We start from the raw sequence: 11,787 nt of genomic DNA on the forward strand, positions 1-11,787 counted from the left end.
GGGGGAAATGGGTTAAAAAACAGCCACCAGTTGCTGCACACACAACTACTTACAATGCAGATCCCCTCTCTAAGCTTCTCACTGTTCCCTCTCACTCCTTTCCCCTCCCTCTGCGCTTCTGTTGGGGAAGAGCTCTCATTTTCTCTCCTCCCCCCTCGCGCTGTCCTCTAATAGTTATTTGGCCTCATTTTAGCACCAGAAAGAAAAAAAAAGACTTGCGGGAAAGTTGATGTGAAGTTAGGTGTTGAACTTGAGTCTGTATTTTAACTTGCTTGGGTGTTTGGACCAACAATTGAGCTTGCCACAATTTGAATTTTTAAGTTGACTGGTCAATGTCCCTTTAGTTTTATTCGTACAGAATCAGTTTCACCATTAGTGCAGTTTGTTGTGCTTGTTGTTCTGTTACCTTCAGACTTCTTAACAATGAATGAAGAACAATCAATGTAGAAGATTTGGAGAGGAAGGACTCCTAAAAAAAATGTATTGGAGCACATATAGTGGCACGTTAGGTGATGCAGATTTAAGGAACTTGAAAATGAATCCTGCAGAATTGATGCCTGACCTCACCAGCAGCTCATGTTTATCAGTCCAAGAATCAGGCAGTCAAAGTGGACTTTCCTGACCAGCTTGCAGCTTCACTCTCTGCAAGACTCACAGGCTCCACAGCTTGATAAACATTTGAGTTGTCAGTTAAAAAAACATTTTTATTCATCAAATACATTCTTCTTAGACTCAACCTGAACAAATGGCTGACTTTAACCAGGACTTTTTAAGGAGTTGTTTTAATCCTCAAACTGAGGCTTAACCCTGTAGGGACTGGCAAAACTGTCCACGAAAGTCGGTGTGTTTCCAAAAACTGGTCCTCACAAGTATAGCTTCACCAGGACCACACACACTTGTATTTCTGTCCTTGTGGGGACAAACACACACACAAAGTTTTATTTCTTTCCTTGTTGGGACATTGTAAGGTTAATAATAATTTAATAATGATTTCCCCAGACTGTCACCCCAAACCTAACCATCCAAAACGCATGGCTAACCTTGACCAGGACCTCAACCAAACCAAACAATTTTTGACCTTTCCATCCTCAAATAGATGTGTTTCCAAGAATTAGTCCCCACAAAGATATTTATACAAGTACATGGACACTCACTCACTGAGCTTCCCACTCTCAACCTACCCACCCAAAACAAATGGCTAACTTCAACCAGGTCTCTTAAGAACAGTTATTTTGTAGTTTTAAACCTCAAATTGAGGCTTCACCTTGTGGGGACTGGTAGAAATGTCCTGACAAGTAAGTGTGTTTCCAAAAATGTGTCATCACGGGTACACACACACACACACACACAATCCCACCTGAAGAAACACCACCACATCCTCACCAGAACTTACATTGACTTACAGTTGGAAAACACAGAAACAAGAACTCAGTACTGGCCAAAAAAATGCCCATTAGAATGGTTCATATATTAACTTTTACATACAAATCAAAGGTATCCCACTGGAGTCTCCATGTAGAATGATGCAATAGTTACCTTGTGTCTGGTTTATTCACAGGCAAGTGACTCTGGCAACCAGCCATTGAGCCAGACAGTGTCCACAGTGCATGTTTCTGCTCGCTGACATGTACAAACTCACTCTTCCTGCAGGCCACGGCAGAGGAACGCGCTGCAATCACAACAATCAGCAGTGTGGCCGACAGCAGCGAGAGTGGGCAGTGAATTTCAAGGAACTTTACATTTATTGGGAAATAATCCAGAGGAGTTTCAGAACGATTAAAAGGCAAAGAAAGAAAAGATGAATTCAGTTGTTGCCAGAGGGCACTGAAGCAGGAGTGCAGGGAGGAAGAGAGAAATCATTAACAAGCACCTGTCCGCTTCTGCCTCTTAATAAATCTCCTGGTTCTGTCTGGAGGTGCCTCTGCAGCCTGACGGAGGCTCCCACCACAGCCGGGAACAAGACACTAACTGGGAAGCAGAGGAACATTTCAGAACAGCACACTAACATGATGTGGCAACCATAGAATAGCAAACTACTTACATTCATCATGCTAGATTTAATTCCGAGACAAAATATGTAGCACATTCTCACTTGAACGGACAGATTCAACCACGATTCTTTTACGGTACAGACATCACAATATGCAAGTTTAGTTGGTCTTTCTATGGCAATTGAAGTGTGTAGTTTCAAACTTCAGTCAAGTCCCCATAGCATAAGCAGTCACATGACCAGGCATGGTTGCAATAAGTCCAGGTAGCATCAATGTCCATGTGCCCCCCTCACAAAGGTCATCGATCGAGTTGATAATCAGAGACGACAGGAGAAAGGCGCTCACTTCTTACAGTCTCTTCTCCTCCAGTTGCTCGCTCTTCCAGCATGAACGATGATACAGTACGCTTCTATGCAGTTCAGCCACGAATGAAACTTCCTCCTTCCGTGCTAATAAAAGGCAAATGACCTTTATGGACTGTTTTTTTTTTACTTCCTTATTTGAAGTATCAGGTTTGACATAGATGAGGAAAGATTCTATTGATGTTCATAAACAAAGCAGCACCTGTGTTTACTTGGAGGGACCGAAAGTAAAAGCAATCTGACGAATACAGGTAAATGATTGATGGCAGCAGGGGGCGGTCTGTTTTTAAGATGCACATTGAACAGAAGAAGGTAATTGTTGTTTGTATAACAGGAAGTTAAATACACATAAATCTTCAGAACAGACTCGGTAAATCACTCATAAAACTATGGAATAAAATACAAGGCCAGTTGTGGGATACAATCTACTGCTACTTCTACATGTGAAAATAATAAAAAAAATACATTGTTAGAAGAAGGAAATATTACTTAGAGTGTGTGTCAGTGCATTTCAAGGTCCATTATCATGGTAGAATGACTAGTGCACAACAAGAATGATTAATATGCAAAAATAATACATTTCCTGGAGATGACTTTTGATGCTGGAGCAAAGTAAGAGTGCACTTCAACATGACATTTGTTACCCAATATCATTCTCGATCAGGGGTCTCAAACAAACAAAAGGTCCTTTTGCAAGTTGAGACTTATGACCTAGATTGATATTCTCGGACCTAATTTTAAGTTGAAGTCAGTTGTGTTCCACTTTCATACCACATCTCGTCACCTGTCTCCTCTGTTGCTTGAGTGCATTATGCAGATGTTATGAGATACTTCCGATCACAACACATTTTCACGAGAGTCAGGATTGATGACATATCTGGACTGATAAACTCCTGTACAAGCTTTTCTTGCCCACAGTAACTTCACAAAACTCCTGGCTGTAAATGACCTCATCACGCTGTGCAACTCAGGAAGGAAGAATACTTTATGTAAGGGATAACCTATTGTGCTATTGAAACTAAGGCCGCACTGAACAGACAAGAACACACGACTGAGCGTCCTGCTGAGGACAGTGAATCAACGTTTTCAAGTAATTCCATCTCATCCAGATATACGCTGAAACATAAGACCAGGACCAAAGACACTTGTTTGTTGTACATCATAAACATCAGTTATTTTCCGGCGCTCTCTGTGATGCTTCTTTTCTTTTCAGTTTACCTGACTTTTGAGTATTGCTTCCATATATCCCTGAACAAACATGCACAGAGGACGATAACAAACAATCATGGATTCACAACCACAGCAGTTGGAACGTACTTCCGAAAGTTGACAGCCGTGTCCTCATTTGCGGCTAAATAAATTGGTGACTCATCAGTTGGAGTGCCTTTTTTTTCCAAAATTAACTGTGCTCAGTTTCCCTGTTATCAAAACTAAAAATAGACTAAGATGCATAGCTCATTAATAACCAAGTCATGTGCCCCCTCAAGAAATAATTTGTTACCCCACCAGCCTTCAGATTAATACAGCGGGCGCAGGCGGTTGTTAAGGTTGGTCGTAATATGCCTCTAAGTTGAAGCATAACGCAGTGATTCCCACGAGTATATCGATGTAAATTCCAGAACGGAAATATGTTTATGCATGTAGTCCACCCACAGACCACTGTAGCCGAGGTTTTAACTTGTTATTCCAAAGGATGCATCGCTTGCTTCAGGGAAGACGGTGCAGTTCAGTTCAAACATAGAAGGAATGCAAAAAGGACAGAGAGAGAAAGGAGTGTTAATGCTGTTACTGGCAGAGGCGTGGACATCAAAGCATCATTTTTAAATGATCATTACAATTTGGTGCAAGATCAAAAGCATTTTCTAACTCATAACAAATGGAAACAAGTAAATATTTGCTTTGTTTAAAATCCCAACTCGAACGCAGCTTGGCAGTCGGGGAGCTGCAGGTGCTGTAGCTCTGCACGGGTGGGAGTACTTTTAAAGCATGATAAATTCTGGTATTTGTTTATGGGCATCAGCATTCACCACTGAGAGTGACCTGTGACCTTGACTGTTGAACTGGACCACCCAAACATAGCAACAGAGTAGAATCCATTTCAACAGGAGAATAAGCAATGACACTGCTGGGGCTTTTTGATGGGGATTTTCGGACGGAAGAAAGTGTTTCCATGGTTGTGGTTTTGTAATTTGTCTGTTTATTTGCCTCACTATACTTACCTGCACTGGAGGAACCTGGCGAGGAAGCATTGGCACCACGGCTGCGTCGCGCCAACAAAGCCTCCTGGTTTTCAGCCAGAGCCTGCTTGGCCAGGTATCGTTCTCTCTTCATCTTCAGCTCCAGAGATTCTGGGACGTCCGGAACGATCCAGTCAATGGCTCGCACCACGAAGAACACAACATGCTGGAGGCAGAAAATATATACTCAATTATCAAGTACATCAAGTATACTTTGCTAAAGGGGAATGTAAGAGAAACAAGTCACAAGTCAATTGTGTGCAGAAGTAGGAGGCATGTAGCTGCATAACAGACCTCAAATGCAATGATAAATCCAAGTCTGACAGCCAGAAGTTCCCAGTAGAAGAGTGTGAAGTTCCCATCGTTGTCCCTGAAAGCTTTATATCTAAAATATATATGAAAAACATAACTTGCACACAAAGAAAAACCAGGCAAGATGATCATGTCTGAATCAGTCTTCCTTCACACCTGCACATGGGATTCTCGGTGTAGTTCAGTGGAGCATAAGCCAAGGAGAAGTTCACGTATCCATGGAGGTCGTTATCAAACTTGATCTGGTAGAGCAGTCGAGGCAAGAAGTCTGAGGTGAAGGCGATCAAGAAAGCCTGCAGAGGAGTGAATGATGTGGAAAATATGAATATTGCCAGTAACAAGAGTGACTCAAGGCGACCAAACATGCCTTACATTGGCGATGACAGACACATGAGACAGAGCCTCCAGAATGTTGAACCAAACTCCGATGTTTTGGGCGCGTTCAGCGACCGGTCGACGGTACTCGCAGATGAACTTGTGAGCATCAAGACGGATTTCCACCCAGTTGTTGAGGAGGGCGAAGAGCGGCGCCAGCGGGAACGCAGCAACGAAGATCGTGATGAAGCCGAACTGGAGGACTGCAGCAGAATGAGTTGAATTAACTGGTGGTGGATTGAAGTAACTGGATAACCCTCACCCATTTCCAGGTACTCCTCGAACAAACCCTCGTAGACAACCAGCTGGTAGTCCTCCTCCCACTGACAAGGCTGCTCAGACTTCTTACCAAGAACCTTCGCAACACTTCGCTTCTGCTGCCAGGCCTTGATTTTACTGTCAGAGAGCAGAAAGTTCTTTCACAGGACGACTTGAGTCCGGCATTTAAGGTGCCTTGTTTTCACTCACGGGATGATGAACTCTTGGATGTTGTTGATCAGCTGCTTTCCCACCATGATGATGACAAGTTGTTGAGCCAGTTCAATCAGACAGCCTCCAGGGCCACACTGCATCACAGCCACAAACACAATCAGACAGTTCAAAGTTTGTTTTTAATGGCGTTTGAACTCACATCTTCGTTCCTCATCCCAAACAAGGTGCCGTAGTTGGTTGGGTAGCCAACAAACCTGGATGTAAAGACAGTTGAAATCCCAAGTATTTGTGATGACTGCGCTCAAATATTGTCTCACCGTCCTTTAAAAAACGCCACGTAGAAGGGTGACGAGTAGAAGTTAACAAACTGGAAGATGAAGACTTTGAAGATGAAGGCATTATCGTACTGGGTTTGTGTTCGGTGCATCTCTGCCGAAGACAATAGGAATTAAAAAGCTTGGAAATATGACAACAGAGTGCGGTGAATTCAAAGGGCTCCCTTCTCCATTCACTGTATGTTTCAAAACATACCCCATTTTGTTAGCTGCTCAGCTAACGCCGTGTAGACCCGACCCAACAGCAAGATGAGACCCAGGTTGACAATGCTGCCAGCAATGTTGGCAATTGTAGTCGCCTGAAGGGGAGTTGTTTACAGAAAATTAGCTTGACTTCATTTGGATTTAAAGAAGTTGTGAGAAACCTCTGTCCGCAGGATTGGATTGCCGGTGTGGAACATCATCACACTGATTATCCCGCGGCAGATCACCACCGTCACCAGGAAAATCATCACCACACACAGCTGGAGAGACACAAATTATCCCATTCACGTATGCATATATCACAGGGACAGCACAAGTCAGAAAGGCTAGATGGAGATGGTTTGGACATGTACAGAGGAGAGATAGCCAGTAGATTGGTAGGAAAATCGAGAGGAAGGCCAAAGAGGAGATTTATAGATGTGGTGAAGGAGGACATGAGGTTTGTTGGTTTGAGAGAAGAGGAAGAAGAGGGCAGGGTGAGATGGAGGAAGATGATCCGCTGTGGCCACCCCTGAAGGGAGAAGCCGGAAGGAAAAGAAGAAGAAGATGTATGCATATTTTTATGACATTATGTACCACAAACTACCATTCAAAACTCCAATTCCAATTCTTGTATGATATCTACTTGTTGTATGTATCAGGTGAAGCAGGAGGTGTTTTGCTATCTTTGATTTGTGGTACGACTTAACAGGAAAACAAGAACCCACCTTTAACCACTTCATAAAAACTTGTTTTACACTTTCCCTTCATTTTAAATGTGTCCCCTCACAGTTGAACCTGTAGGCAGCTTTAACAGTAACACAGGGCAAAGCGCTAACATATAACTTAATCATACACCACTTATCCACACTGGTGTAAATGGATTCAAAAAGTATAAATGGACATTACAGGAAACAGTGATTTAACTATGATTAGAACTTGCTCCAAGTAGGGCCCTACCTTTATTTAACAAAATGGAGGCTGAGCAAAACATTATATTTCATTTTTGTGTTGACATGAATCAGCCCAGGGCAAACGTGGAAACGGATTACAAAGGTTGAATGAAACCATCTGACCATCATGATGATGACCATGGAGCCGGTGAACATGCGCGCGATCCTGGTCCTCTTGGGAAAGTAAGGTTCTTTGACTCCAGTCACTGGGTTGGGCTCCATCATTGGGGCTGTTGCCGCAAACTCTGGCCGCGGCCTCTCCTGAGACGATTAAAGGGAAGGCAATATTCATCTGAAATATTTTGATGACCAAAAAATAGTCAATATATAAACCTCTTCTTCATGGAAGTCCATGCAGTCCCAGTGATGCGCCAGTGTTGCCATCTTCCGCTTCCAGTACTCGAGGAATGTTACAGCCCAGAAGGACATAAACACACTGAAGAGGACGGTACCTGGGTGGTCGAATAAGTACCCCAGCTGCAGACAGAAGTTCATGTTAAACAACGATTTGGGGATGAAAACAAGAAGCTTTGGATCAGTGCTACCTTGGCCATGGTGCAGATTTCTGACATGTTCCAGGCCTTACATGTGTTACAGAGGGGACACATTTGGTATGTGCTGTTGCTGTGACAGATCTCCTCTCTGATGCACAGACACAAATCAATAGCAGGTCGATGTTCAGCTTAAGATGCTTCAACAGTTGGGTGTAACCAAAATTAAAGCAAAGACAACACTACAATGGGCTGAGACAATTCCGATCATGTGCACTCACGCTGGCGTGTTTGAACCCATCGACAGGACCCCGGACACGAAAACCATCGTCCCAACAATTGCAGCTGGCAACAGCCAAGCTGTGTAGAAACCTGCACAGATTGAAACAATGATCCGTAAACTGAAGATTTCAAAACTGTTCAGAAACTCTGCTGGATCGCTGACGATGTCCTTGATGTATTTAAAGAAGAGACGCTTGTGTACACTGATTAATGTGGGCTTGAATATTTAATCTCCTGGCTGGCAGGAGACTGACTCCTATTCTCTCTGCAGTCATTAGCCTTCAGTCCCTCTGCAGGCTGCTGTATTTTTGCCCTCGTTCAGCGTGGCCTACATTCCAACACTGAATTGACAAACCAGCAGATAAACGTGTCTGAAGTAAAAAAATACTGCACATTAGATTGGTTTGTACTCCATTGATTTCTGAGTAAAGTGAAGTCACAGAACAATAAAGTAGATCAGAAATGCGGTTTCTAAACAACTAACATGAGATTTCTGAACCTGTGAAACCCGCCATGGAGGAAACATAAACCTGGGGATTAAACTGAGGTTTAAACAAGCAACGTTCGACCTACCCAGCCAGGCAAAGTAGAAGGCAATCTTCTCCCCGAAATACTCCCTGATGTGGTCCAGTGGTTGATACTTGTACCATTTGCACCAGCGCGCCCAAAAGTGGTGCAGGACTTGCCTCTGGTTCAACTCATCTGACCTGACTCCATATTTCGGCAGCTCAAACTGGCCCTGCCACAGGGAAAGCTCACATGAACAACAATATTTGGGAGAACTGAAACAAATATAGCTCCCACCTCATGCAGTGGGAAGGCAGCTGTGAACGCTCCTTCCTTTATCAATCTATCCATGCCGACCTCGGCTCTTTTCCTTTTACCGTAGACAGTTTTGGACAGAATCTCGTACACCTAGAAAGAAGTGGGTGCCACTGAGTCATTTGTGAGATCAAGTCAGCGAGATTCACTTACAATGCGTTGTCTTTGGGTGTTGGTGAAGTATGTTTCTTGGTCCTCAGAGCCGAGGAATCTAGACAGGGAAGGGACAGCTTGCTCTGAAAGATTTTAAACTTATACGATGTTCAGCCAGGCTGAAACTCACCTGTTTATTTTGGACTTGCGAAAGGCACATGTGTAATAATCCAGCGGCCTGTTTGGAACGCTCTCTGTCATTATGTTTGGTATGCATAGTTTACTCAGAACTCGAGCAGATGTGTTTAGGTCCAGATTCGGCTGAGCCTTGAAAAATAAGAAATCAAAGTATTCCACTATAAAATGCATGTAGATCGATGCTCTGTATATGTGCTGTGGCACCTTGTTGTCCAGATGCTTTGTTTACTTCAGAAAAATATAGTCTAGTGACATCTAGTGGCACTTTTTCTACATTACCTTTTAAAAAAATAAAAAAATTGAAACTCATTTCAGATTTTCACCTGCAATGGAGCTCTCAGGCAGAGTTCCTCTGCATAGTAGACCAGCACACTCCACGGTGCGCTCAGCTTGAGAAAATGTATTGTTTTCTTTTCATTTGCAGTTTCCTCCTGGGAAAGAAAGCATATTTTGATCTATGTTCGACTCCTTTGGAATCACAAAAAGTACCTTCTCCATTAGAAGTCCTGACAACTGCAGATTTTGCACAAACTTCTCCCTCCACCGGGCCAGTTTTTCTTTCCGATACTCAGACCTGCTTTTCTTTTCCACGGGGATGGTGTCTCCGTCTTCCTGTCTACCCCGGCCTCGCCGCTTTCTCTGTGACCGAACTTCCCACACCAGCACAAAATCTAAACAAAGGCCAACATTAAAAGGTTAAATGAAGTCATTCAAGAGACAAAATCTGGTGTGAGACGAACCAATTTTAGTTCTCCCATCTCTGAAACACTTCTCCATCGTTGAAGCACTTTTTTGCTGACACTCATCTTTGAGCGAGTCATTATCATCTGCATGATCACTGGAAGATAAAAGCTGAGAGCACATAGTTATTGAGCTACAAACCACTGAAAGCCATCATGCATACATCCCTATTACATTGTAATGCCTGCTCCCTTGTTGCAAGGATGGAACTCGGGTTAATAGATGATACCCAACCCCACACCCATAAATTGCATTAGAACCTCAAGTGAAGTTCAACAACAAAACCACCCACAACTTCCTGTCACTAAGATTGAATCAAGAAAAGGTTGAGCCACTCAATAAAAGCCAATTATTGCCTGAAGCACCCTGACAGACACAAGAAAGGTATCCAGGTTATTTGAGTGGTGCTGCAGTACCCAAAAACTTGGTGCCCTTTATGATACATAGTGCTCAAAATATGTCGACACACAGATGGGGACTCCCTGTTAACAGAGACAAGGGGGGAGGCTGAGGTGGATTCCCACTTTAAATGTTTTAGGACCCATCAGCTGAGTGTGGCGAGAGGAAGGGAAGTGGGTCACCCCGTTACCTCTCTGTGATCAATGATATGAAATGCTTTACTTGGCATTACATATATTCTGCATGAGACAAAAGATCCAATCGTGGAATTTCTATTTGCTCACATAAAAGATGTAGATAAAAAGACAAGGTCTTACGACTCTCGAAGGAATAAAGCCACTCCTCTGTAGGCTTCCATAGGCGTCTGAAGTTTGGTCTGTACTTCGGCATTCTAGATCCAGCAGAACCTCTCTGTCACCCTTCGCTGCCTCTGAGCCTTTCCTTAGCATGCTGCCAGTAACTGGACCGATCCTGTCAAACACTCATACTACACCGGTAAATGTGCGCCCCTAAACTTGAGTTATATTTAGAAACAGAGGCTGAGGAGAATAGACAGAGAGATACTGTGCCTTTGCCGTGGTGACAATTAGAGTGGTGATGAAGTCTGCAGCAGTCTGTGGATCCTCAGCATCATCATCATCATCATCATCTTCATCCTTGCATCAGTCGAGCTCTCCTCTCCAGCTCTCTGCAGCGAGATAGCTGTGGATTAGCGTAATGGCTCTGACATCCAGAGGGCTGCATGCACTTCACTGCATTCAAGCATTGAAAATGTGTTACAGAAGAGACTGCACAGAGCTCTGCTCCACATCATGAATAATTTAATAGAACGACGAGCAGCAGAGGGTGGGAGGAGAGAAGAAAAAAAAAAGACATTTCACCAATGAAGTCATAAAGAGCTCTCATGAGGAGGGGCTTGCTCTGTTTCTATTTTCTCTGTTGCCGTTACACAATCAATGCATCTGGTTTTTAATTCAACATATGGGGTGTAGGAATTATTGAAGCAACAGGACAATCCACACCCTTTTTTTCTTACCTTGTATCCTCAACACTAGAGGTTTGCTGTTGGAGAGCGTAAAACTCCTATATAGAAGGAAATTCATTCATCTCCCAGCTCTCATCTGAGCTCTGATCACCAGGGCAGCAGCCAGTGGGAAGAGGCCCAACTCGTCTAGGGGAATAATCACGCATTCACAGACAAACAGAGGGACTGTTTCCAAAATGTTCCGGCACTGTCCCAGGGGATGGATCCTAAAAAAAATCCAGTTGGACCTGACTGCAGGGGGCAGCCTTAGCACCTGTTTCAATGAGGTGCTGGTTCTTTCTTTGAGTGCGACTGTGTGTCTAGTCCAGACCTTAAAAACTGAAGTTCAAGATTCAGGTTTTTATTCCCCACTGAGAATAGTCAGAAATCACTGAGGGTTCACATCCATCAGACCTGACTAGCTTAGCTATAACAGGTGCGCCCCCTGTGGGTAAAACCGGTGCATCACAGGCATAACACATCAGCAATACATTGCCTGAATGGTACCAGAAGGGACAGACATAGTTTATAGGAGTGTGAGATCATCTCTGATCCCA

The 11,787-nt window shown here is 43.6% G+C and overlaps 1 protein-coding gene across 1 annotated transcript; it reads right to left on the bottom strand.

Annotated features, from left to right (window-relative positions):
- Positions 1-3,910: 3,910 nt before the first annotated feature.
- Positions 3,911-11,748, bottom strand: ano11 (anoctamin 11). Its single transcript, XM_053848601.1, has 24 exons — positions 11,243-11,748; positions 10,524-10,894; positions 9,807-9,918; positions 9,556-9,737; positions 9,390-9,497; positions 9,059-9,195; positions 8,929-8,986; positions 8,758-8,868; positions 8,527-8,692; positions 7,953-8,043; positions 7,726-7,822; positions 7,514-7,657; positions 7,304-7,441; positions 6,410-6,508; positions 6,241-6,343; positions 6,027-6,138; positions 5,909-5,963; positions 5,746-5,843; positions 5,540-5,673; positions 5,275-5,480; positions 5,059-5,195; positions 4,885-4,975; positions 4,573-4,756; positions 3,911-4,058 (listed from the first exon to the last, which is right to left on the bottom strand). Exons 2-24 carry the CDS (start codon positions 10,653-10,655, stop codon positions 4,027-4,029), a joined length of 2,727 nt encoding a protein of 908 aa, XP_053704576.1. The 5' UTR covers positions 10,656-10,894; positions 11,243-11,748; the 3' UTR covers positions 3,911-4,026.
- Positions 11,749-11,787: the final 39 nt, after the last annotated feature.

Source organism: Synchiropus splendidus, chromosome 18 (genome assembly GCF_027744825.2).
Source record: "Synchiropus splendidus isolate RoL2022-P1 chromosome 18, RoL_Sspl_1.0, whole genome shotgun sequence".
NCBI lineage: Eukaryota > Metazoa > Chordata > Actinopteri > Syngnathiformes > Callionymidae > Synchiropus > Synchiropus splendidus.

Coding starts and splice junctions, on each gene's coding strand:
- ano11 (XM_053848601.1), bottom strand. CDS start 10,655: ATGCTAAGGAAAGGCTCAGAGGCAGCGAAGGGTGACAGAGAGGTTCTG. Junction 9,738..9,806: donor AGATGGGAGAACTAAAATTG/GTTCGTCTCACA, acceptor GCCTTTGTTTAG/ATTTTGTGCTGGTGTGGGAA. Junction 6,344..6,409: donor ATCCAATCCTGCGGACAGAG/GTTTCTCACAAC, acceptor ACTCCCCTTCAG/GCGACTACAATTGCCAACAT.